Source organism: Hippocampus bargibanti, linkage group LG06, assembly GCF_051943395.1.
Source record: "Hippocampus bargibanti isolate YZ-2025 linkage group LG06, ASM5194339v1, whole genome shotgun sequence".
NCBI lineage: Eukaryota > Metazoa > Chordata > Actinopteri > Syngnathiformes > Syngnathidae > Hippocampus > Hippocampus bargibanti.
The window spans coordinates 30,786,668-30,814,293 of NC_142739.1; the positions used below are offsets into that span (position 1 = coordinate 30,786,668).

General features: G+C 46.2%; 1 protein-coding gene across 2 annotated transcripts; it reads left to right on the top strand.

Moving 5' to 3' along the window:
* The first annotated feature begins 270 nt into the window (after window positions 1–270).
* Window positions 271–27,082, top strand: myom3 (myomesin 3). 2 transcript variants are annotated; one of them, XM_088999769.1, is made up of 37 exons: window positions 271–429; window positions 734–898; window positions 2,869–2,973; window positions 5,505–5,658; window positions 5,781–5,938; window positions 6,580–6,672; window positions 6,758–6,846; window positions 8,182–8,226; window positions 9,001–9,132; window positions 9,209–9,370; window positions 10,570–10,711; window positions 11,509–11,708; window positions 11,829–11,879; window positions 12,336–12,463; window positions 12,948–13,131; window positions 13,228–13,402; window positions 13,477–13,598; window positions 13,755–13,942; window positions 14,279–14,405; window positions 14,518–14,699; window positions 14,884–14,998; window positions 15,696–15,852; window positions 15,949–16,055; window positions 16,525–16,569; window positions 16,636–16,772; window positions 18,530–18,674; window positions 19,489–19,548; window positions 19,625–19,692; window positions 20,691–20,801; window positions 21,137–21,224; window positions 21,353–21,391; window positions 21,523–21,628; window positions 23,639–23,802; window positions 23,874–23,910; window positions 23,989–24,011; window positions 25,039–25,094; window positions 25,172–27,082. In XM_088999769.1, exons 2-37 carry the CDS (start codon window positions 792–794, stop codon window positions 25,442–25,444), a joined length of 4,275 nt encoding a protein of 1,424 aa, XP_088855895.1. In that variant the 5' UTR covers window positions 271–429; window positions 734–791; the 3' UTR covers window positions 25,445–27,082. The 2 variants fall into 2 exon arrangements, with proteins under 2 accessions (XP_088855895.1, XP_088855896.1); XM_088999770.1 differs by having other exon boundaries at window positions 773–898.
* Window positions 27,083–27,626: the final 544 nt, after the last annotated feature.

A 27,626-nucleotide genomic window follows, 5' to 3' on the forward strand; every position in this document is an offset into this window, starting at 1 on the left:
AACAGGAAATGAGCAGGCAAACATCCTGAATATTTCCTTTACATGTGCGATCCAGAAGCGATCCCCCAAAGGTCCAACGATGTCTCGGGAGCCATAGGTTGCCGACCTTTGCTCCGGGGCCAAGTTACCAAGTGTGCCCCGTTGTTGTCCCAAAAGCATTCCGGCCGGCTGTTGGCGCCAGCTGCTCGACTCATTCATCATGTCATCGTGTCCCGAGGTTTCATCCCGCAGCCGGCGCAACTCTTCCAATTTGACCTGATGATGTTCGCCGCGCGCGCACGTGCGCACGCACGCTTCTATATTTGGCGAAGTCGCCGCTTTGTCTGGTTTCGGCGTCGGACGCTGACAAACGCTGCAGAGGGGATACGGTGCGCTTCGCAGGAACTTTTGCGACGAGGCGGATTTCCACCTGATCCTCGAAGGAAAAGCGTAAGTGGCACACCCGGGAATTTGGGCTATTTATTTGGGTATTTCCAGAAAGGGAGGCTCTTGACTGACTTGGGGCCTTTGGGCCATGCGCAACTGTAGCGTGGAAGTGACTTAGCGTAGCTGGTATAGCTTGTGTCCATTTCAAAGCCTTGGAGGTGTGCGGAGTTTGCATGCTTCCTATGTGGCTTTTGTGCGGGTGCTCCTCTTTCCTCAAAATGGTGGACGGCAAGTTAATGGAACACTGGAATTGACACACCGGAGTGTGAGCGGAAGTCCTAATCGATTGCCGCGAGTTTATTTTCAGAACGAAGAAACTCGCCATCCCTCACTCGAACCTCCACAGTTGGCCGTTGGGGGTTACCATGGAAACCAGGACGGTGATGCATCGAGAGCGGGACCAAGAGTCGTCCAGCATGTCCAGCAGCGTCAAGGTGTCCTCGCATCGTCAAAAGAAGACATTCGTCTCCAGGTGTCCAACCGAGCCTGACGTCCGCGGCGACTTTTCATTCCTTTCCCAATCAGTGTTGGTTGATTGATTGACTAACTGATTTCTTTTAAAGTCCTTGGTACAGTGATACCTCGGGTTACGACCTTAGTTGGTTCTCAAAAAGTGTATGTAAGGCAAAAGTTTGTCTTCCAAACATGTATTTCCCATAGGAAACCATTAAAATGAGAATAATCCGTTACCAGGTCCCCATAAAACATCATTTTCTCCGAAATAAGCCTTAAAACTACACAAAATACCGTGATACCTCAGATTCCAAACTTAATTGGTTCCCAGAAAGTGTGTGGAAGGCAAAAAGTTCGTCTTCCAAACATGTATTTCCCATAAGAAACCATTAAAATGAAAATAATCCGTTCCAAGGTCCCCATAAAACATCTTTTTCTACTAAATAAGCCTTAAAAATACAAAAAATATACCTTATTGGTTGTATAATAAATGTTGTATAATATGCTATTGTATTGTAATGAAAGAAATGAAATGTACTGTATATAAAAGTGGGTTCATTGATAATAATAATAATAATAATAATAATAATAAATTACGGCAGCCACACGTGCCAGCATTCACTCAACGCGGAAGTAACAGATAGAAAGCTAGCTAGCTAGCTCATAGATAGCCAATAGAGAGCTGATAGCCAGCCAGATAGATCACCAGCTAGCAAATAGATAGCAAATAGCCAGCTAGATTGCTAGCTAGCTAATAGATTGACCTTTATGATGGTCGTTGATATAGTTGCCTCTTGATGATATCTGAGTGACGTTGTCGTGCTTTCTCGGCGATAATACCCTCACTCACAATGTCCCCTGCTAGCTGCTTTTCGTTCATCCAAATCAACAGAAGTTTTTCAACCTCTTCTATTGCCTGAGAGCGTTGCTTAGACAACACATAAAAAAACCTGAGGCACATGTAGCAATGGTCGACTTAGCATCCTGGTACTGGGACGCTAAGCCACACAAACGCACACCTCGTTGGTGTTTTTAGATGATCTCCTTCTTCTGCTCGACTGTCATTTTCTTTTGTGTCTTCTTTGGCTTAACCGTAGCCTGCGATGGGGTCTTTTTCGGTCCCATAATAGCAAAAGTACTCCACTTGATAACAAACCATGTCTGCACTCAAAGAAAGGGGGTGAGGAAAACTAGTCCGCCAGCCACCGTTGCGCTCTGTGTGGTTTGGTTGATCCGCCAAAAACTAGTTCGTATGCCAAGATTATATATTATTATATATATTCTCTGGAATGTAATGTTCATAAGGCGAAAAGTTCATTAGCTAAAGCGTTCGTAAGCTAAGGTATCACTGTACTCTGCAAAGTTTGGACCAGGGTGTTAAATTCCGACCCCGGTGTTGTCAAGCATTGCATTATCGTTACTGAGGGAAATGTTGACAGCAGCCATCTTTTGTTATTCCTCTTTTCCGCGTGGAATTGAGGAAGCCGTTATTAACGTCGCCGAAGCGCAAACAATACAAGGCGCCGGCGTGTTTGATAGTCGTTTATATGCGTGCGACGCCGTCCGCTTGCCGCAGCGACGCCGCCAGGGCCCGCGGGCGGTGCCGCGATATGATTGGACGACCTCGTCCTGTCAGCGTAGCTCTCAAAAGGGAGTCGATGCAAAGATGGAACTAAAATAACCCCCACCCCCCCACCCCCTTAAAAAAAAGCAGAAGTTGCAGCGATGGAACAAAAGTTTCGGTTCTGTTTTTTCATTTTGATTTTCATTTTACCGATTCATGCCCACCAACTCCAGCAGACATTTCAACAGCTTCTTCCCCCGTCGCCATTATAACATTATAACCCAAATCGAACTGTATAGGGCCTCCATTTTTCTTCTGATGATACTAGTGCCGCGTGTTCTACCGGAGACAAATTCCTTGTGTGTTCTACATACTGTACTTGGCCAATAAAGACGATTCTGATTCTGATTTTCTTGACTTGATAGTGACGAGGAAGTCTCCTACTCCGATCTGGTTCCCGTCCTCCCCGCTGACGTGATGTCGGCAAAGGAGATCCCGGAGATCAAAAACCTTCCCCGTCACAAGATTTGGTGAGATTTAACAGTCGTCATCCCTCGTTTTTTTTTTTTTTTGGGGGGGGGAGGTTCGTGGCGACTGGCTAAAATCAAACAAATCAATTGTGTTCTGTTTAGCTGGGCTGATAGCTTTTTGCATCAAGTGTAGAGATGGCGTATGTTCGTAAACCGACGTATCACTAACTTCTTAAAGAGTCAAGCGGGAAAACAGCGCTGGAAAACAAAAAGAGCCGCTGGCACCCAGTTGCAGATTTAACGATGCTGGCAGGCATAAACAATTGGCCGCCATCTTGGCGCCCGCCTTTCAACCAAATTTGCCTCCAAAAGTTATTCTGCAAAAGCTTTGTCGGCACAAAATGGAGGCCGAAGGGAACGTAATGACTTTCTTTCCTCCCGGCTGGGAGTGTCTTCAAATCTTCTGCCGCTTTGGCCACCCGTGAAATCAAAGTGTGACGCTTTCGTCTATTCATACGACGCGCTCTCAACAAAACATCGGAAACCGTGGGGGGTCCTCATCGCCCCTCCGGTTGTATCCGCGGTAGGCCATCTTGAGGAAACATGTCCAGATTCACCCAAAAGATCCCGCAAGGAGTCATTGCGTGCCCCCCTTTTGCATTTATACGCTCATGGCGGCTCCCATTCATCCGTCGCCAAACGCGTTTTCTCTCCCGCTTGTCCTGAATGGGAAACTCCGAACGGGAAGGAAGGAAGGATGGCGAGACAATCTGCACTTTGCTAACTCATTTCACGCTTCCAAAAAAGAAAACAAATGAGGAACATGTGGCTCCTCTCCACACGTCCAGCCCATGAATAGCAACCTAACTCAAATCAAGTGTATTTCTCAAGCAGACCAGATGCATACAAAGTGCGGTACATGGCCGCCTATCTATTAGTTATGTAACTAGCTGTCTAGCTACTATCTATTTGCTATCTATTAGCTAACTGGCTGGATGGCAAGCTATCTGGCTGGCTATATATTAGTTATATAGCTAGCTGTCTAGCTGGCTATCTATTTGCCATCTATGAGCTATCTATTTGCTAACTGGCTGGCTGGCTAGCTATCTGGCTAGCTGGCTGGCTGGCTGGCTAGGTATGTGGCTGGCTATCTATTACAGTAAAGTCTCGTTATATCGATATCGGATATATCGATATTCCCGGTTATATCGATGCTATTTCTATGCACGCACGGAGAAAATTACATGCAAACAGGGTCGGATATATCGATAGTCCCGGTTATATCGATATTTTTTCGGACTCCCTTGAATATCGATATAACGAGACTTTACTGTAGTTATATAGCTAGCTGTCTAGCTGGCTATCTATTTACTATCTATTAGCTGTCTCTTAGCTATCTATTTGCTATCTATTAGCTAACTGGCTGGCTGGCTAGCTATCTGGCTGGCTATCTATTAGTCACATAGCTAGCTGTCTAGCGGTCTATATATTGGCTATCTATTAGCTAGCTATCTTTCTACGTATTTGAGTTACTTCCGGGTTGAGTGAACGCTGGCGTGAGTGGCTGCCACTGCTCACCCGCAGAAAAATGTATCCTGTGAGTGTAAATTGACCTTAATAGTTTTGAAAGGCGCTTATAAATGAAATGTATTATTATTATTATTATTATTATTATTATTATTATTATTATTATTATTATTATTACATGGACAACTCTCATTATACATGCAAGTTCGTCTTCCGAACATTTATTTCCCATATGAAACTAGTAAAATGAGAATAATCCGTGAGAATAATAGTGTAAAACATCATTTTCTACTAAATAAGTCTCAAAATACAAACTAGACACCACACAAAATAGACCTTATTTTATGTATAATAAATGTGCTACTGGATTATTATGAAAGAAATACACTTTATTGTATAATAAAGTGCTTTTATTGACCTTTGTGATGGTCGTTGATGTAGTTGCCTCTTGATGATATCCGAGTGAAGTTACCCTCACTCACACTGTCCCCTGCTAGCTGCTTTTTGTTCATCCAAATCAACAGAAGTTTTTCAATCTCGTTTATTGCCTGAGACTGTTGCTTAGTCAACACAGAAACACCGTTAGCCACACATAGCAATGGTCGACTTAGTGTCCTGGTACTGGGACGCTAAGTCACACAAACGCACACCTCGTTCGTGTTTTTTGATGATTGTTTTAAAGTCTTCTTTGGCTTAACACTAGCCCGTGGTGGGTCTTTTTTGGTCGTAGAGAATAGAAAAAATAGTCCACTCGATAACAAACCACATCGGCACTCAAGGAACACTAGTCCGCCGGCCACTGTGGCGCTGTGTGATTTGGTTTGTCCGCCGAAAACTAGTTTGTATGCCAAGATTATCTTCTCGCGAATTTAATGTTCGTAAGGTGAAATTTTCGTGAACTAAAGCGTTCTCAAACTGTGGTATCGCTGTATGTATTGGTGACAGGGAAGGTCACAAATCGTGTGAAGGTCGCCACTATGTTTTTACACGGTGGCCTTTGTTATGTTTTCACCACGATCAACCAAATTCTCATCAAGCTAATCGTCGACTACTGGGTGTGTCAGGGAAATCCTCAGGGAAACTCAAGCGTCCGACGAAGGCTACCATCGAGACAAGTGGACCATGTTTGGGAACGAGGCGGAGAAGTTGCAGGGGGGCGTGACCCGCAGCCAACGTTTGCTACGCTCCCGCCTGGACAAAGCGGCCATTCGCAAACAGGTAACTATTGTCACCGAACTGGCTTGGGAAGGCCTCGGGATGTGCCAGGTAGAGCTGGAAGATGTGGGGAGCTGGGGAGAAGGACGTTTGGGCTACTGAAGCGGCTGTTGATTTGCTTGAAGGCACAAAAGAAGGCCTCTGAACACTTGGACTATCTGGAGCGTCTAAGTCTGAAAGTGCCCGACTTCTCCGTGCCTCTGAGGGCCCACACGGTCTGGGAGGGTATGACGGTGCAGCTCGCCTGCGTGGTCCAAGGATGCCCACCGCCTCAGGTCACATGGTAAGTGCATCTCCTGAGCTGGTTCCTCAGAATCACAATCTCAATGTAAGTGGTACAATGTGCAAGGTATGGAGGAACGGGATGGAGTTCCACAGGGTTAGGAAAGTTCATAGCTAGAGCACTGGTTCTTAAACTGGGTTCGATGGAACCCTAAGGGGTTCGGTGAGTCGGTCTCAGGGTTCGGTGGTTCAGAACTCCCCCAGCCTTAGAGCAGGGACCTGTCTGGCAGAGTTACCAGCACAACCCCCCAAAAATGGAAATAGCCTTTACAGGCTAAGGGAAATAGCTTACTGGTTTACAAGTAATCAGATTCATAGTAAACAGAGTATAGCAATCAAAATACTAGTAATCAAATTACATGAATCAGAATACGGTAAGATCATTATTTGTAATCAGATAAACAAGCAATCAGATAGCAAGTAACCAGATTGTTTGTAATCTGATTACAAGCGATCTGATTACTTGTCACCTGATTACTTTCAATCGGATTACTAGTAATCTGATTACTGTAATCAACTGGTGGCCATCTCGACTCCTCGGCTAGAAAATAGTCCATTTCAAGCAAGACTGGTAAGAAGGACGAGTGCTCGAGAAGATGCATTGAAGGCAGATTGCTTGGAGTGGCTTGTTGTGTCTTGAAGGTACAAAGATGGCGCGGTGCTGAGAAAGCCGCACATGCCGTGGAATTACGGACTCCAGCAAGCATTTGGTCTGAATTATCTGGAAATCAGAAGGTGCGTCGCCGGAAAGTTCTCCATGTCGACGTTTGGGAACGCTTGTTTCTCCGCCGACTTGCCTCCATCCCGTATTTCCCACCAGATGCTCTCCCGAAGACTCGGGCGTGTACAAAGTGGTGGCCAAGAGTCGCCTGGGTGAAGCCATGACCTTCGCCACGCTGCTGGTCAACTGTGAGTCTTTCGGCCATTTTGAAAGCAGTCTTTTACATCATAGTCCCGTTTACGTGCTGACTTGTTGGGATGAAGTCACGGTTGTACAGTACAGTGATACCTCAATTTCGAACGCTTCAGCTCACGAATTTTTCGCTTTACGAACATTAAATTTGTGAGAATATAATCTAGGCATACAAACTAGTTTTCGGCGGACCAACCAAACCACACGGCGCCACGGTGGCTGGCGGACAAATTTTCGGCGGAAGAACACCAAACCACACAGTCGAACACCGCCACGGTGGCTGGCGGACTACTTTTACACACCCCCTTCCTTTGAGTGCAAATGTGGTTTGTTATCAAGTGGAGTACTTTTGCTATTATGGGACCGAAAAAGACCCCACCACAAGATAGTGTGAAGCCGAAGAGGACACAAAAGAAAATGACGGTCGAGCAGAACAAGGAGATCATCGAAAACCCAAACGAAGTGTGCGTTTGTGTGACTTAGCATCGCAGTATCGGTATGCTAAGTCGACCACTGCTACATGGAGCTAAGGGATTTTCTGTGTTGTCTAAGCAACGGTCTCAGGCAATAGAAGAGCTTGAAAAACTTCTCTTGATTTGGATTAACAAAAAGCAGCTAGCAGAGGACATTGTGAGTGAGGGTAAAGCACGGCAACTTCACTCTGATATCATCAAGACGCAACTACATCAATGACCATCACAAAGGTCAATAAAATGACTTGATTATGCAGTACAGTTTATTTCTTTAATGACAATACAATAGGACATTTATTAGACATAAAATAAGGTCTATTTTGTGTAGTTTTAAGACTTATTTAGTAGAAAATTATGTTTTATGGGGACCTGGGAATGGATTATTCTCATTTTAATGGTTTCTTATGGGAAATAAATGTTTGGCAGACGAACATTTCGCCTTCCACACACTTTCTGGGAACCAATTAAGTTTGTGAGTTGAGGTATCACTTTATTTTGTCTAGTTTCAAGACTTATTTCGTAGAAAATTATGTTTTATGGGGACCTGGGAACGGATTATTCTCATTTGAATGTTTTCTTATGGGAAATAAATGTTTGGCAGATGAACTTTTCGCCTTATACACACTTTCTGGGAAGCAATTAAGTTTGTGAGCTAAGGTATCACTGTACTATATAAGGAGTCTGTGTTCTTGAAGAAAAATCCCACTAGCGGCCATTTAACGCGAAGCCGGTTTGCTCTGGATGACACGCAGCGTAAGTGACTTTGAACATCCACGAGTGCGTCCTCTGAATCGGAATCTCTTTTCTTGTGTTTTTCCTCTCCACTCGTTTGGGATCGGCCGGCGCTTCGCCACGTAGCGTACAAAGGAGCCACGGCTGGTTCGGATGATTCCCGGACGCTAGGTAAGTAGCGTCCACATTTCTTTTAACTAGTGATGCTAGCCGGCGCTCGCCATTTTTGACCTTGCAGGCCTTGACGGTCCACCACTGCTGATTCGGTTCTGACAGCAGCTTTAAAAGGTTCTCACAGAACCCGTCGTCTCGTTTCTGTTTTGTTTTGTTTTTAGGGAGATAGTGCCTCGCCTCAGTGCTTTTGACAAGCGCTAGCCGAAGTGATAGTGTGCCAGGAATTGTTCACTATCCGCGAGCTGTCAACTGTCTTTTGGATTTTGTCTCGCCCTTCACTTAAGGGAATGCCTCCTCTCATGTCCCGCACTTCCACGTCACGGTCTGTGAGAAGGTTTTCGCAACAGAGGCGTCGTTCCGCGAGAACCCGATCATTCGAGAATCTGTCATCTCAGACGAACATACTTGCTGCACGGAAGTCTGAAATCACTTCATTGGCCACAGAAATGGACAAAATCCGACTTGAACGGACAGTTAGGACGGCGAAAAAAATCATTGGGACCGCCCAGCTATCTGGCTGGCTATCTATTAGTTATATAGCTAGTTGTCTAGCTGTTTATCTATTGACTATCTATTAGCTAGCTAGCTTTCTATGTATTTGAGTTACTTCCGGGTTGCGTGAACGCTGGCGCGTGTGACTGCCGCTGCTCACCCACAGAAAAACGTATCCTGTGAATGAAAATTGACCTTGAGACATAGTAAAGGCGCTTATAAATGAAATGTATTATTATTGTTATTATTAAAATGAGGTTTTGGACTTGGTCTTTGCAGCCTTGCAGCAAGCCGGTTTTGCCTCCGCCTTTCCACCGACGTGGGTGAAAGAAGGCGAAAGTCTCACCCTGAACTGTTCCTTCAGTGGCCCTTTGCTGCGCTTCCAGGAGGACGTCACCTGGTTCCGAGACGGTAAATTGTCAACGGGCGACTGACCCGGACAAACTGGACGGGGTCCAAATAGCATGCGTTGGTATCACGGTTTCAGGTACGCCGTTGCACCGATCTGCCGATCTGGACATGAAGACAACAAGTAGCGCTGCTTCCATGACGATTCGCACTGTTTACAAAGAGCACGAAGGCGTTTATACGGTGCGCCTGAAGACCATGGATGGAATCTTGGAATCGAGTGCCTATGTCTACGTCAAAGGTGAGGACCGTAGAAGGCGTCGGGTTGCGACCAGAGCGCCTTCAAGACGATCAATAACGATTTGATGACTCTACAACACAGGTGTCAAAGTCAAGGCCCGGGGGCCAAATCCGGCCCGCCACATCATTTTTTTTGGCCCGCGAAAGCAAATGAAACTTGTTAAATTCCATGATGATTGCTAAAATCTGAGCCAAAATTTTATATTTTGGGATGTCAACCACAATAAAAGTCATTATTCTTGACTTCAGATTTGAAAACGAGTTATTCATTGATTTGCTGTGTGCTCTATATGTAATATTTGAAGGGATTTAAACATTCTAATGGGTTCCCCAAATTCATAACGGCCCTCGAGAGGAAACCATAACTACAATGTGGCCCGCGGCAAAAAATGACTTTGACACCCCTGCTCTACAACCTTGACTGCAGCTATAGCTGCGACTGCGACTCATGTAAAATGTATGGTGTGATTAAGGACCAGTACCAGTATGCTAAGTCGACCGTTTGCTACATGTGGCTAAGGGTGTTTCTGTGTTGTCCAAGCAACGGTCTCTGGCAATAGAAGAGGTTGAAAAACTTCTGTTGATTTGGATGAATGAAAAGCAGCTAGCAGGGGACCGTGTGATTGAGGGTATTATCGCAGAGAAAGCACGGCAACTTCACTCGGATATCATCAAAAGGCAACAACATCGACGACCATCGCAAAGGTCAATAAAACTACTTTATTATACATTACAGTTTATTTCTTTAATGAGAATGCAATAACACATTTATTATATATAAAATAAGGTATATTTCGTGTAGTTTTAAGGCTTATTTAGTCGAAAATTATGTTTGATGGGGACCTGGGAACAGATTATTCTCATTTTTAATGGTTTCCTATGGGAAATTAATGTTTGGCAGACACACTTTTCACCTTACACACACTTTCTGGGAACCAATTAAGTTCGTAAGCTGAGGTATCTCTGTATTTTGTGTATTTTTAAGGCTTGTTTTGTAGAAAATGATATTTTATGGGGACCTGGGAACGGATTATTCTTATTTTAGTGGTTTCTTATGGGAAAAAAATGTTTGGCAGACTAACTTTTCGCCTTACACACACTTTCTGGGAACCAATTAAGTTCGTAAGCTGAGGTATCACTGCAGTTTCTGTCCCAAACTTTGTCCTCACTCGTACGTCTCAAACTTCTGTTGCAACTCAGACGCGTCTGCCACACCGGTCGGAGGTCCGGCGTCCCCCCTGCTTGTCCAGGTGTCGGACATCCACAAAGACTACGTCTTCCTCACTTGGCAGCCACCCAGCGCTGACGGAACCTCACCCGTCGAGGGGTATTACATCGAAAGGTAAGAAGAAGTGACAACTGTGAATAACGGAATCGTAAACTCCTGCCGGAGAAACGGGTCTTCGCTTGGAAGCTATCGGCGCGCCGATCGATCCGGTTGATCCTCTGCGTTTGGACTTGGTTCGGAAATCTGTTCTGGCGTTGTCGTTTTGGGCCCATTGTGCAAAGGACCTCGTTTGTCCGTGGGAGCCGCCGGTGGTTACCGAGCGCTTGTTTGCGTTGGATCTCATTTAATTGGACTTCGTCAACGTTGCCGCTTTGTGGCGAGAGCAAGAGGATAAAATAGCTCCCCAGTTCCCTAGCAACAGCCGTCTCCTTCGTACAAAAACTGTATCCTCACTGGTCTCTCTTTTGTTTTCCGGAACGCGGCAATAGATGGCTCTTCAAGTTCTCAGAAAGAGACCCACGTTTATTCTTGGACACCGCCGTTATCCCCTTGTGCAAATTAATTGCACCACCCTGTAATCTTGACTGTTTGCTGCTGAAAAGTTCAGAACAATGTTTGAGATGCTAGGGGTGGTATACTTGACCAACCACATTCCCTAATTATTTGTTTGCAAGGCGTCTGTGTAAGCTCTCAGTCGTACAGGATGAAAAGGTTTCTTCAGTCGTCATCTGTACTTCTTTGAAGGTGTCAGACGTTTCGCTTCTTATCCAAGAAGCATCGTTACCAAACTAAAGTCTTACTGGTAGTTTTGGCCCTATATGTATCTATCCCTACTCTCCAGACGTGGCGGTGCCGGACTCTGATCATCCTTGTTTACGATCAGCCGGTCACCATCCATCTTTTTTTTCCAGGTGTGACCTCAGTCAGGGCCAGTGGGTGCGCTGCAACGAGCACCCACACAAAAGCTGCCGCTACCCGCTGTTCGGGCTGAAGGAAGGAGCCCTCTACCAGTTCCGAGTTCGGGCGGTCAATGGAGCCGGCGTCGGTCGGCCCTCCAAGGCGACTGAACCCATTCTCGCCGAGGACCCCCTTCAACATGACCGGAACGTGGGTAAGGGAGGCACACCGGACTCTGGATTCCGGACTCTGCAGCCACCACGCAGTGCCCAACTTGGGACCACAAAGGTGCACGGCTTCCTTCTTTTAATAACCCCGAATCCCTTTGCCATAGTCCAAGTGGACGGGGGAAGAACCGTTGTCATCAACCAAGATGATCTGGAAGGTGAGAATCACCGTTTGTCATTCCAGCATGGTAGCGATGTCCCAAAACGTGTCCTAGTCTCGTTTCGGCGGTGCCCTTATTGATCATTCCGTTTCTCCAGTGGCGGGCAGTGTATTTCATGGCAGTCCAGACTGACAAAAGTGTGGTGTGATTTACGACAAGTCCACTAGAGGGCACCATTTGCTCGGAAATAAACTGAATAGAATTCCTCTGGAATATACTGATATCCAGTGGCGTGCCGTGGATTTCATGGCCAGGCCTTCAGTAGTGCTAAGTCTCAATCAGTCCAGACAGAAAAAAAGTGTGGTGTGATTTACGACAAGTCCACTAGAGGGTACCACTAGTCCTAAGCCTCAATCAGTCCAGACTGAAAAACTAGTGGTGTGATTTACAACAAGTCCACTAGAGGGTACCATTCGCCAGGAAATAACGGACCGAGCTTTCTTAATGATGCAGGTCAGGTCCGAATCCCCCTGCCCCCGACCGATGTTCACGCCTCCGAGGTGAGCGACACGTACATGGTGCTGAGTTGGAGCGAGCCAAAACCCAGAGGGAAGGAGCCCCTCAACTTCTATGTGGAGCGGGTAGGTGCAACTCCAAAAGACTCCATTCCAGTGGAACACACTGGAATGGAGTCTTGGAGGTCCTTGAAACCACCGGCGCACCAAGCCCAAAAGAATTCAGGACACTTGTGTCAAAGTCAAGGCCGGGGAGTCAAATCTGGTGCACCATGTCATTTTATTCGGCCCGCAAAAACAAATCAAACTTGGGAATGGGGATTCCATGCTCATATATCAAGCTAGCTAGCTAGGGATTGAGCTAGCGAGTGATCGAGTTGAATGAAGCTACCCAGCGAGCGATCGAGCTAGCCAGCTAGCGATCAACAATGTGCCCCCCCCTTGGCAAAAAATTACTTTGACACCCCTACCTGAGGAGAACGCACAAAAACAGTTCCAGGACAAAACAAGTCCACATACCAGGTCCAAAGCCAAACATTCAAAAAGACGAGTTTGAAAGGAGCTCTCATACTGACTCGCGCTTTGACTCGTGTCTCGGGCTTGCTTTTAGTCACAGGAAGGGAAGAGCGGCTGGGAAATGGTCAGTCGGGACGCTGTGGTCAACTCGCCCAGGTTTCCCGTCTTTGACCTGCTGGTGGGAACCCGGTACCGCTTCCGAGTGCGAGCCGTCAACAAGTACGGCGTCAGCGAGCCGTCCGATCCCAGCGGGCCCATCTGCCTGGGAAAACCGCAAAGTAAGGAAGTGTGCGAGCAAATAACCTAGTAAGCGTCCGAACCAGGATGAAATGCTGGTCCAAGATGGCTGATGGAAACATTGCGCTTTGTCCAAGGTGCCCCCGCTGCGCCTTCTTCCATCCTGGCCTTTCGAGACACCGACTCCTCTGTGTCGCTTCAGTGGCAAGAGCCCAAAGAAAAAGAAGGCATACTGGGGTATTACCTGTACTGTCGGGAAACCGGTCAACAGGACTGGAAGGTGGTTAACAACAAACCAGTCAGCGACCCCAGGTGGCCATGAACACAAACGATGCCCCTATCTGCTTTCTCCTTCCCATTAACATATCATGGAGCGATTCTTTCAGGTTTATAGTCCACGGCCTCCAGACTCTAAAGGAATACGCGTTCAGGGTCAAGTCAGTGAGCCATGCGGGAAAGAGCGACTACTCGGACGAGTCGCCCCCCGTCCTCGTCAAAGCCGCCATCCGTAAGTGCCTTGACGGTCCAGATCAACCACTGAGGTATTCTTGCCGACGTCTCTTTGACTTTCAATCCGCTTGGAGCCACCGCGGACTCAAAGAGCGAATGTCGGAACCCTACCGCCGCCGCCATTCATCATTTGCTTTATTTTACCGGTGTGCAGGTGTGCCCTCGGCGCCTTCAGACATCGTCTTGCTGATGTGCACGGGCTCCGAGATGGTTTTGGGCTGGAGGAGGCCTCGCCGGGACGGTGGAACTCCCATCAGGGGATACTACCTGAACGAACGGGAGGCCGGTACCCACGCCTGGCGAGAAGTCACCATGACGCCAATCGACGAGAGGCGGGCCACGGTTGGTCCATTCCGTCAACCTCGTCCTCCATCTTTTGTGTGTTGCAGAAAGCCATTTTGCCTTTCTAAGTGGTTCCTTGCGTTCCGATCCTTTCTCTTCCCAACGCAAAATCGGTCCAGGTGGTCTCAAGAGAAAACTGATGTTAATGTCTTCTCAAATGTAACTCAGCAGCCAGAAATCCAAACAAACATGGCAGCCACCGTGCAGCGTCAAGCTCGGTTGGGCTTTCTGCACAGTCTTTGTTGTAGGAAGCAGTTCTAGATGAACGAGGAGATGACCGAGTCACGATTTGGACCCTGTTAGTCTCCTGACTGGTTTTTTAAATGGTCTTCATAGATTTCCAACTTGAGCGGCGGTCTTTGGTACCAGTTCCGCGTGTTTGCCATCAACATGGTCGGCGTGGGCCAGCCGTCAGAGCCTAGCGAGGCTTTCCTGTGTGAAAAATGGACCATGCCGGAGCCTGGTGAGTCTTGAAACGGGGGCGAGGGACCTTAGTCCATTGACGATCAACCTCCAATTAGTTTGGATTTGGTCCCGGGAGTCCAAACTCAGTCTCGGCCCTCAATCTCCTTCAGGTTGTCCCTTTGACTTGGAGGTCCGCGAGGTGAAGGACCACTCGCTGGTGCTCCTGTGGGAGGCACCGCTCTACGAAGGCCGCGCTCCCGTCACGGGCTACTTACTGGAAATCAGCCGGGGCGAGCAGTCCGAGGAGTGGAGTGCCGTCAACGACAAGCCCGTTAGCGACACCCATTATCAGGTGAGGGGATTCATCAAGGAGACCTGCCGAGCACTCTGCGGTTTTCACCCAAGAAAAGTCACCCGCATCACAAAAGCCAAGATCCGGTCTGGAACGAGATCCAAAACGTTCAAACGGGAACGTCGGACATGTGGATGACCAACCCACTGAAAAACGTTGACTCCATGTTTGTTTTGACAACCAGGTTTCGGGTCTCCAGGCGGGTCAGATCTACCGTTTCCGTGTGTCAGCTGTCAATGAGGCGGGGACGGGACACCCCTCCCTCCCTTCCGAGCCGGTCGTGGCGCTGACGTCGCCAGGTCTGCACTCCTATTTTTTGTAATTCATTCACTGCCATTCCCAAATTTGTTTGGGTTTTGGTTTTTCATGCTTGGGTGCTGATGAAGCAGTAGCCATGGCCTCTGGAAATATTTACCCTACCGCAAGGGGGTCAGCATTTCCCTTTTTCCATGTTAGCGCTTTGTTCCAGCTTCAGCTGATGTTAAAGCGCTGTATAAACAAATACAGGTAACATCCGAGATACGACCAGCGCGAGTTACGACCACCCGTACTTACAACCACGACCGCTGTCTCGGATACATCTCCTGTAGTACTGTACACTGCTTTTTTCCGAGCGTGTGTCGGGCGACCTCTTCTGGCCGTTAACATTTATAAATGAACTGTACAGTAAACAGCTTTGTATACATTACAGGTACAGTTATACAGTCATAAAAATCTATAATATGAAATCTAAAATGATAAAAAACGACACTAAAAGTTATCAAATGTATAAATGAACTGTGAACAGTTTGGTATATAATAGTAGTCAATAGAAAACAACAAAAGAAGAAACAGATTGACATCCTATACTATCGTGTAAACGTCATGTCGGCCATTTTGAATGGAAATGTATAAATGTAATGTATTGTTATATTTATTGATATTATTATATTTTTAAATACACCCCCTCTCGATGAGAAACATGGCATGAGTGTCGCTCGTGTCTCGCAACCTCAGACAGCCCAAAGATCGAAGCAGGCGTGGACGACGACGGCTTCATCTACCTGGGCTTCGCCTGCGATCACGTCGCCGACGGCAACGAGGGTCTCTGGAACAAAAACTACCGGCAGCCCATCGACGACGCAAGAGCGCAGGTTGACAACAAGGACGGCAGGTGGGTACCATGTCATTTGGGGGTGGGCAATTGGGGAAAAGGATGTCTTGTTCGGTAACGCACTTGATGCCAGAATCCGTTTGACGGCTCCACTAGGTCTGTCCTGACCTTCAGCGACCCCTCTGAGGAGGATTTGGGTCTCTACACCGTGGAGATGAGCGACGATCCCAGCCTCTCGTCCAGCTACCTCCTCACTGCCGAAGGTGAGGCAAAATGGCCCCCGGCACCATTTTAAGGTGTGTCCAAGTCAAGGCCCGGGGGCCAAATATGGTCCGCCATATCATTTTATTCGGTCCGTGAAAGCAAATCAAATTTGTAAAATTCCATGCTCATCTGTTAAGCTAGCTAGCTCGTGAGCTAGCGATTGAGCGAACTAGTGAGCTAGCGAGCTAGCATGCTAGCGATCGAAGACAAACGTTTCGCCTTACACACACTTTCTGGGAACCAATTAAGTTCGGAAGCTGAGGTATCACTGTGTTTTGCGTAGTTTTAAGGCTTATTTAGGAGAAAATGATGTTTTATGGGGACCTGGGAATGGATTATTCTTGTTTTAATAGTTTCTTATGGGAAATAAATGTTTGGAAGACGAACTTTTTGCCTTTCTGGGAACCAATTAAGTTCGTGAGCTGAGGTATCACTGTATTCCGCAAAGGCTTTTTTTCTCTCTTGCAGATCTCGAGCGCCTCAAAGAACTCAGCCGGGAAGTCCAAAATCCATGTATGCCAATTCTTGTTATTGATTGTCAATTTTTGTGATCATTGATGATTATTGATCGTTGGCTAGTGATCGCACTCAAGTCGGGTTGGCACGTGGAGGTTTCAGAGACGGGCGGCGTGCGTCTGTGGCTTCACACGCAAAGTCTGAGCGACGATGCCGAACTGCGTCTCGTTTTCAACGACGAAGAGATTTCCAGCACACCGGTAAGCGCCTCAATGGGAGGGGGAAGTGGGGGGAAAGGGGGGCATCACCGTGAGTCATTCAATCGGGGACAAGGACGTCATGAGCGAGCAGACAAACGACAGTTAGCAAATGGTGGCTTCTCATTATCACCATGGCAAACAGCACCGATTCGCCATCTTGAAGTTAAAACAAACAACAAAAAGCTAGCTGGCTAAGTCCTTACATCACTGGTGTCCAAGTCAAGGCCCAGGGGCCAAATCTGGCACACCACATCATTTTATTCGGGCCGCCAAAGCAAATCAAACTTGCTCCATGCTCATCTTTCAAGCTCGCTAGGTAGCGAGCGATGTAGCGATCTCGCAAGCTAGCACGCGAGCTACCGAGCGATCAAGCTAGCTAACAAGCAGGCTAGCTAGCTCTCTTTTTAACTAGATAGCTAGCCAGATAGAGATAGCTGGGTAGATAGCTAGATATATAGATTGCTAGATAGCGAGATAGCTAGATAGATAAATAAAGTTTTTGGAATAATACATCATGGCGACATAATAGAGCAGAAGAGAAGACAGTTTAACTAGCGTCATGGCACTTGACATGCTTGATTTGTTTTCGCGGGCCGAATAAAATGATGTCGTGGGCCAAATTTGGCCCTCAAGCCTAGAGTTGGACACCAGTGCCATATATGGTCATATTTGTGACAAATGGGTCATCAGACGGGCTGTGCTAGTCCAATTTTCAGGCGATTGGGGCATTGGGCCCTTTTGTCGGCAGCGACTGCCACTCAGGCAGATAATGGCGTCTCATTTCCCATCCGCCCGTCATCTCCCGAGTACCATCTGACAAACGTAACGCTGATTACGCGCCGTTCTCGGAATGATCACGGCTGAGGTTTGCCAATCCAAACGGCCGTTTAGCTGAGGAGCGCCCTCGGCCTCTCGCTCCACCGTCGCAACGTTCCACGTAGGGAGCACAAAAGCCCATATGACGATTTGTGCCAAATACAGTCATACCTCAGCTTACAAACTTAATTGGTTCCCAGAAAGTGTGTGTACAGTGAAAGGTTCGTCTTCCAAACATTTATTTCCCATAAGAAACCATTAAAATGAGAATAATGTGTTCCCTGGTCCCCATAAAACATCATTTTACTACTAAATAAGCCTTAAAACTACAGAAAATATGCTTTATTTTATGTATAATAAATTTGCTATGTAATTTAAGAAATAAAGTGTACTGTATAAAAAAGTTGTTTTATGGGTGAAGTTGCCGTGCTTTCTGGGCGATAAACCCTCACTCACACTGTCCCCTGCTAGCAGTTTTTCGTTAATCCCAAGTAAGTTTTTCAACATCCGCTATTGCCTGAGACGATTGCTTAGACAACACAGAAACACCCTTAGCCACACGTAGCAACTTAGCGTTACTGGTACTAGAACATTAAGTCACACAAACGCACACCCCGTTGGTGTTTTTTGATGATCTCCTTCTTCTGCTTGACCGTCATTTTCTTTGGTGTCCTCTTCGCCTGTGGTGGGGTCTTTTTCAATCCTATAATAGCAAAAGTACTACACTCAATAACAAACCTCTTCTGCACTCAAAGAAAGGGGGTGATGAAAACTAGTCCGCCAGCCAGCGTGGCGTTGCGTGGTTTCGTGTTCATCCGCCGAAAACTAGTTTATATGCCTCGCGAATTTAATATTTGTAAGGTGAAAAGTTTGTTTGCTAAAGTGTTGGTAAGCCGAGGTATCACTGTATGCCCGACTTTTCCGCCGTTTCGCCCGCTCAGGGACGCCGGATCAACTTTGACAAGGCCGGCGGTCTGGTGGAGGTACTGATCGATCGCATGAGCCACGAGGACGAAGGCTCCTACATGGCCCAGCTGCGCGACGGACGTGCCAGGAACCAGTTCACCTGCGTCCTGGTGGATCACGGTCAGTCAGCGCCCGGATGGAGTCTCAAATCAGAAGCAGAATCTCAAACCTCAAGCAAAATGTCCAATTCTCTGATTCCTTCAGTTTGCCTCTTTGACTCGAGCGAGCAGTGATACCTCAGTTTGCCAACATTTTAGCTAATGAACCATTCATCTTAAGAACATTACATTTGCAACGATCTCAGGCAATAAAAGAGGTTGAAAACTTCTGTTGATTTGGATGAACGAGCTAGCAGGGGACAGTGAGTGATGGTATTATCGCCGAGAAAGCATGGCAACTTCACTCGGATATCATCAAGAGGCAAGTACTTCAACCACCATCACAAAGGTCAATAAAACTACTTTATTCTACTGTATAGTTTATTTCTTGAATTACAATACAATAGCACATTTATTATACACAAAATAGGGAATATTTTGTGTAGTTTAAAGGCGTATTTAGTAGAAAAGTACATTTTATGGGGACCTGGGAATTGATTATTCTCATTTTAATGGTTTCTTATGGGAAATAAATGTTTGGAAGACGAACTTTTCACCTTACACACACTTTCTGGGAACCAATTAAGTTTGTAAGCTGAGGTCTCACTGTATTTTGTGTAGTTTTAAGGCTTATTTAGTAGAAAATGATGTTTTCTGGGGACCTGGGAACGGATTATTCTTATTTTAATGGTTTCCTATGGGAAAAAAATGTTTGGAAGACAAACTTTTCACCTTACACACATTTCCTGGGAACCACTTAAGTTCGTAAGCTGAGGTATCACTGTAGTTGGACTGGCTGCGCTCACCTAGCGTCTTTTACCCCCTTCATCGCTCAGAATTCCGCGAGCTGCTAGCCCTGGCCAACGCCAAGCGACGCGATTGCGAGAGAAAAAGCGGTGAGACACCCGCGCTTGCCTGCTTCCGAGAAGCCACGGGAGGCGTCACGGTTGGCCTCTTCCTGTCTCGTCGCAGGGCCGTACTTTGAGGAGGTCTTGTCGTGGGATGTTGACGAGGAATGTCAAGTGACCATCAAGTGCAAGGTACTCCGTGACGACCGCGTTGGTTTCGCCTGCCTTTGTGCGACGCTCCAAAAATCCATCTGTTCTTTGCCGCTTCTCTGGGGTTAGCTACCTTATAGCTAGCAATATGGCTATCTATTAGCTATCTGGCTAGCTAGCTGGCTATGTATTAGCTATCTATCTAGCTAGCTAGCTATCTATTAGCTCTCCATTAGGTAGTTAGCTAGTTAGCTGGCTATCTATTAGAGATTTATTAGCTAGCTAGCTCGCTATTAACTATCTATTAACTAACTAGCTAGTTAGCTGGCGATCTATTTGCTTGCTAGCTAGTTAGCTGGTTATCTATTAGCTATCTACCCAGCTAGCTAGCTATGTATTAGCTATCTATTAGCTATCTAGTTAGTTGGCTATCTATTAGCTATTTATTAGCTAGCTAGCTAGCTAGCTAGATAGATATATTAGCTATCTGGCTATCTATTACCTATCTATCCATCTAGCTAGCTATCTATTAGCTGTCTATTAGTTAGCTAGTTAGCTGGCTATCTATTAGCTATCTATTTACTAGCACGCTTTATATTAGCCATCTTTCCAGCTAGCTGGCTATCTATTAGCTATCGATTAGCTTGCTAGCTGGCTATCTATTAGCTATCTGGCTAGCTATATGGCTATCTATTAGCTATCTGGCTATCTATTACATATCTATCCAGCTAGCTAGCTATCTATTAGCTATCTATTAGATAGCTAGCTAGTTAGCTTTATATTAGCTATCTTTCCAGCTAGCTAGCGATCTATTAGCTATGTATTAGCTAACTAGCTATCTTTCTATCCATTTCAGTTACTTCCGGGTTGAGTGAACGCTGGCCTGTGCGGCTGCCGCTGCTCACCTACAGAAAAACTGATCCTGTAACTGTAAAGCGACCTTGAGAGTTTTGAAAGGCGCTTAGAAATCAAATGGATGTAAAATCTTTCGTAAACGTGTCCGCATTTGTAGTTCTGAACAAACGTTTGACTTGCGTCAGGTGACCAACGCCAGCAAAGAAACGACCCTCAAGTGGTCCAAGGACGGAGCGGAACAGGTGCAGCCTGATTACGACGCCCCCTCTGGGATTGCTGCGATCACCATCCCGCAGGTTATCCCAAGCCCATACGATACCATACGATACCATGCGATACCATGCGATACCATACGATACCATACGATACCATACGATACCATACGATACCATACGACACCATACGACACCATAGGACACCATACGACACCATGCGACACCATGCGATACCATACGACACCATACGACACCATACGACAGCATACGATACTATACAATACGATACCACGCAACACCATGCGATACCATATGATACCATACGAAACCATACGATACCATGCGATACCATACGATACCATACAATCCGTGACGCCCTCTAAAATGGCGGAGATGATTCATGCGTGTGTCCTCAGATTGACAAAGAGCATACGGGCTCGTACAAAGCAGTGGTGTCGGATGCCAGAGGAGAGGACGTCAGCACCTTGGCGTTGCAGAATGAAGGTGAGGAAAGTCACAGCAGGAAAAGGTGGTGTGCAGGGTGCACAGGGTCTAATTGGTTTTCGCGGGGTGAAAGTCCTCCAGAGTTTATTTATTTATTTATTTACTATATAATATTCATTCATTTACAGAGTACGACAAGCTTCTCCAGCGGCTGAGCAAACAATGCGGTGAGCGAGTCGCCCAGCGGAGACCCGACCTCGCAAGGGTTGACATGACAACGCCATATCTCTCTCTCTCTCTCTCTCTCTCTCTCTCTCTCTCTCTCTCCGTCCGTCCATCCATTTGTCCATCTATGCAGGATTGTCAGCGGGTCCACTGATGGTTCAGAGCACGGCAGAAGGTTTCAGACTCTACTGCTGCCTCACGTATTACGTCAGCGCCCTGAAGACCAGCTGGGACTTCAAGTAAGGCCGAGCTCTTGCTCAATCGCTAGCTTGGTCGCTAACTTGATCGCTAGCTCACTAGCTTGATCACTAACTTGCTAGTTTGATCGCTAGCTCACTAGGTAGCTCGATCGCTAACTCGCTAGCTAGCTCACAAGCTAGCTCGATCGCTAGCTCACTAGCTCAATCACTAACTTGCTAGCTTGAACGTTAGCTCAATTGCTAGTGTGATCAGCTAGCTCACTAGCTCAATCGCTAAACTTGCGAGCTCGATCGCTAGCTCAATTGCTAGCTTGATCACTAGCTGGATTGCTAGCTTGATCGCTCGCTTCATCGCTAGCTCCCTAGCTCAATCACTAACTTGCTAGCTCAATCGCTAGCTAGCTCGATCGCTATCTCACTAGCTCGATCACGAACTTGCAAGCTTGATCGCTATCGTAATCGCTAGCTCACTAGCTCGATCACTAACTTGCTAGCTTGATCGGCAGCTTGCTAGTTCAATCGCTAGCTCACTAGCTAGCTAGCTTGATAGATGCACATGGAATTTCACAAATTTGATGAGCTTTCACGGCCCGAATAAAATAATGCGGCAGGCCAGATTTGGCCTCCGGGCCTCGACTTTGACACCCGTGGTCTTGACGTACGTACCTCGACCTCTCGCCCTAATCCGTAGTCCAATGATTTGTGTCAAGTGCAGCTAAAGAAAAAGCTCAAACTTTCATTCCATCAACATATGCCATCAACTTGCATTCTGAAATCTTCAATTTTGATTTGAAAGAATTTCCATGATTTCGGTGATTTGACTGAACCATGGTAGGAACGAGATCGACGGTGTGAGCCCGGTTCCAAAGTGAGCCTGCAGCACCACCTGGTGGCCAGACGTTCACCACAAAGTCCTCTCCCACGACTCGCTTGACGTTCATGACTGAGCCTTATCATAATAATAATAATAATAATAATAATAAAAATAAAAGTAAGGAATCTGCTTAACAATAATAATAATAATAATAATAATAATAATAATAATATTAATACTACTACTAATAATAATACATTTTATTTCTAAGCGCCTTTCAAAACTCTCAAGGTCACTTTACAGTGACAGGATCAGTTTTTCTGTGAGTGAGCAACGGCAACCATACGCACCAGCGTTCACTCAACCCGGAATAACTCAAATAGATAGAAAGGTAGCTAGCTAATAGATAACTAGCTAGCTAGATAGCTAATAGATAGCGAGCTAGATAGCAAGCTGGCTAGGCATATAGCTAATAGACAGCAAATAGGTAGCCAATGAGATAGCCAGCCAGATAGCTAGATAGCCAGCTATGTAATAATAATAATAATAATAATAATAATAATAATAATAATAATAATAATAATAATACATTTCATTCGTAAGCGCCTTTCAAAACTCTCAAGGTCACTTTACATTCACTGGATAAGTTTTTCTGTGGGTGAGCAGGGGCAGCCACATGCGCCAGCGTTCACTCAACCTGGAATAACTAAATAAATAAAAAGCTAGCTATCTAGCCATTAGATAGCTTATAGATAGACAGCCAGCCAGCTCACTTATATACAGTCACCCAGCCAGCTAGCTGGTAAGATAGCTAACAGATAGCCAGCCAGCTAGCTATATGGCTAACAGATAGCCAATAGCGAGCAATATAAACCGTGCTGGTGTGGGAAGGAATTATCTTCCCTTTTAGAACACTGGTTGTTGGATGACGTATGTGTTTATTTGTTGAATTATCTTCCCACCCATCTACTATCTATCCGGCTAGCTAGCAAGCTAATAGCTGGCTATCTGATTCCCGGCAGACCGTTCCCTGTCGCGTCATTGTTTGCTTCACCCTGTCAGGTTTGTTTCATCTTGTAATGTTTTACTCGTGGTTTTGTTTGCTACTTTGGACTTTTTTTGTTCTGATGACTTTGTCGTTTGAGATTTTGTTCCTGCTGACTTTATTTTACACAATTTGGCAGCAAACACACCGCTAATAGACAGCAAATAGCTAGCTTTTGCGTTTCCCGCAGGGGCAAACGGATGGAACCGCAGTCCAGGATCAGGATGGGCAACAACGTGCGCATGGTCTGGATGGACATCTTCAACCCCAGCGAAAACGACAAAGGCAAATACACCCTGGAGATGTTTGACGGCGGCGAGACGCATCGTCGTCACTTGGATCTGTCCGGACAAGGTAGTCCCGGTGGGGGGCCAGAAATGCACCACAGGTCTTGTGTTAAGGACGATTCCCTGTTTGATTTCCAGCTTTTGCAGACGCGTTGCTGGAGCATCAGAGGCTAACGTAAGCCCACTCGGTTTTCGTTACGAAGCCTTCCACCGGTTCGCTGGCTAACCCCACATTTTGTTTTAATCCTTGCAGGCAAGAGGCCGTCATTGAGAAAAGTAAGTGACAAAAACGTGACGGGAAGTGACGAGAGGAGGCGGAGTTTAGCTTTGTTTTTGTTTTTCAACCTGCATCACGGACGTTTGGTTGCTTGGTAGCGACCTGACGGAAAACACGGCATTGAAACTAAAACGCTGGCCAGACCTCTAGGTTTTTTTTCTCTGCCATAAGGGGGCAGCATTTGCATTCAACCCGGAAGTAACTCAAATAGATAGAAAGCTAGCTAGATAGCTGTATAGCTAATACATACCTAGCTAGATAGCCGGCCAGGGAGATAGATAGCAAAATACTCTTTTTTCCTATGAAAACCAATATGTAGTGTAGTGTAGTGTAGTGTAGTGTAGTGTAGTGTATTGTATTGTGTTGTGTTGTATTGTATTCTGCCTATTCAGACTCGTTTTCAACACCCTTTGAGTGCAGACATGGTTTCTCTCAAGGACACTTACAGTCACATTTTTGTTCGTATTTTTGTGTGGGTGAGCAGTGGCAGCAATTCGCGCCAGCGTTCACTCTACCCGGAAGTAACACAGCAGCCTTAAAAGCAAAAGTACTCCACTTTACACTTTACAGTCACAGGATAAAGTTTTTCTGTGGGTGAGCAGCGGGAGCCACATGCGCCAGCGCTCCCTCAACCCCAAAGTAACTCAAATAGATAGAAAGCTAGCTAGCTAGCTAGCTAATAAATAGCTAATAGATACCCAGATAGCCAACAGCTAGCCAGGTAACAGCCAGCCAGCTAGACATCTAACAGCTAGCCAGCTAGCTATATACATATATAAATATATAAACAACAGCCTAAGATGTAACAAGGCGCTAACATGGACAAATAGGCGAATGCTTCACTCTCGTGGAAGGGAAAAAACATTGCCAGAGGTCTGGCCAGCGCTGTATCGGCACCCAAGCAAAAAAAAAAAAAAAAAAAAAAAAAAAAAAAAAAAAAAAAAAAAAAAAATAACCCAACAAATTGGGGAATGGCAGGCTACATCATATTTTTAATTACCAGAATTAGCTCTGAGTTTGTTTCAGATCGAGCCAAAGTGACCAAAGGTCTCCCGGACGTGGTGGCCATCATGGAGGGCAAGGTAGGAAATAGCCTTCTCACCTCGATTGCTCCGATTTGGCCCCATTTTGAAATTTCCCAACCTTCCGCCGCCGGCAGTCTTTGTGCCTGACGTGCTTCATCGAAGGCGACCCCACCCCGGATGTCTTCTGGCTACGTAACGAGCGCCAAATCGCCGGCGAGGACCAGTTCTTCATCACCAGGGAGCGCGGCTGCACCACCATCACCATCAACGACGTGCGCACTCACAACTCGGGCAAATACGCCGTGTTGGTGCGCAACCGCTACGGCGCCGAGTCGGTGGAGGTGACGGTTAGCGTGTACAAGCGCGGCGAGGCGCCGCCCGGCAACGCCGTAGATATGGGTTTGTGAAGGCCGACCCCGGGCCTTCATTACGTTTGGTGGCATGTAGACCTAAGTGCAGGTGGTGTGCCGTGACGATTACCGTATTTTGGCTAGCTCTCTATTTCCTATCTAGCTGGCTTGCTTTCTATCTAGCTCCTCGCTATCGAGCTAGCTAACTAGCTCTCTATTTGCTATCTAGCTGGCTCACTATCGAACTAGCTAAATAGCTCTCTATTTGCTATCTAGCTGGCTAGCTGTCTATCTATCTGGCTATTAGCTATCGAGCTAAGTAGCTAGCTCTCTATTTGCTATCTAGCTGGCGAGCTGTCTATCTATCTAGCTATTAGCTATCTATTAGTTACCTTTATATCTGTTTGAGTTACTTCCGGGTTGAGAGAACGCTGTTGAGTGTATTAGCTATGTATTCACTAGCTATTAGCTATGTATTCGCTGCCTATTAGCTATGTATTCGCTAGCTATTAGCTATCTATTCGCTTGCTAGCTTGCTATCTATTTGAGTTACTTCCGGTTTGAGTGAACGCTGGCGCGTGTGGCTGCCGCTGCTCACCCACAGGAAAAAAATGATCCTGTGACTGTAAAGTGACCTTGAGAGTTTTGAAAGGCGCTTAGAAATGAAATAGATTATTATTATTATTATTATTATTATTATTATTATTATTATTATTATTATAAATCGTAAATCGGGTGTTACCTGTATATGGAGCACCAAAAGTGTGCAGGCAAAAAAAACGTTCATAGTGCAAAAGTATCAAATCTACACGAGATAGAAGTAAGTACGCAACCGTGTTTATGCAACGAAATGAAGGAGCATTTCAAAGTAGGTGCAGTTCCGTCTTTGGCCGCCAGGATGTGCCATCTCTCAATCATTTCAAAGCGCAAGCCATTCTCCCTTTCAATTCTATGACCGCACAGTATCGTCTTTGGCCGCCAGGGGCGCTGTCTCCCAACCATTTCAATGGACATTGTTTTACGGAGGCGCAGTACTAGAGGCGGCCGCCAGTGGGCGCTCACCTCATTCATTTCAACAGCCGGGCCACTTTCCCCATTCATGTCTATGGAGCGGCTACCAGGGACTGCAGTACCGACTTTGGCCGCCAAGGGCGATCTCCCCCGTTCATTTCAATAGCCATGCCACTTTCTCATTCGTTTCAACGGAAGCGCAGTACCGCCAGCGGCCACCAAGGGCGCTCTTTCCCATTCATTTCAATGGCCAGGACCGGAAAATACGGTATATTTAAGGTGCGCCTTCTAAACGGAAAAAGTTTGAAAATTAGTTGGGGGCACACCTTATACTCTGGAATATACAGCATTTTTATTTTGTTTTGTTTCCATATCACACGCAGAAGCGCAGCTACTTCCTGGTTCAGAGAGGCCACCGTTTTGGCTACAGAAAAAGGAACAAAATGCACAGCCCAGTTTGTCCTCTAAAAGTGCAAACAGTCCACAGGGTCGTTCACCCCACCGCTGGGCCTGCAGGGGTCACCTGAGGAGGTTCAAAGGCACCCCAGAATCAAACGGGTGCAGTGAAAGAAAAGTGGCGATGATGATTTGGAAAGAAAACATTTTTTTGCGTGTTGGCCATGAGCCTTGCTTGCCGTGTGTCGTTTGTGTTTCGCAATAAATTAAAATTTCAGATCGTCAAAATTTCGTCGTCTATAAGTGCAGACACAAATGAGCCATTTTTTATGTCAGTTATATTTCCACATACAGTGATACCTCGCCTTACGAACGCATTAGCAAACGAATGTTTCGGCTTATGAATGTTAAATTCACGAGAATTTAATCTTGGCATACAAACTATTTTTCGGGTACACACGAAGCGCCACAATGAGTGATGTGTCGTTCGCAAACGAGCCCGTTCTCCTGACAACAAAATGGAAGCCGACTATTTTTTGTCCTCTATTCCCCGCACCCAGTCTTCAGTTAAACCCGCATGTGATTGGTCAAGAACACAGCAGTGAGGGGGGGTACAGAAACATAGAGCTGCAAATAAAAATAGATAGGCAGACGACAGAGCGAGTGAGAAATGGATAGAAAACAGAAGAGACATTTGGACTCGTTTGAAATTCATTGATAGGTCAAAGGCAGTGTGTAGACTGCAAGGTTAAAATATCCCATCAATCAGGCTCCACAAATGACCCGCACAAGCCATCTGTACACTTGATGCAAAAAGCTATCAACCCAGCTA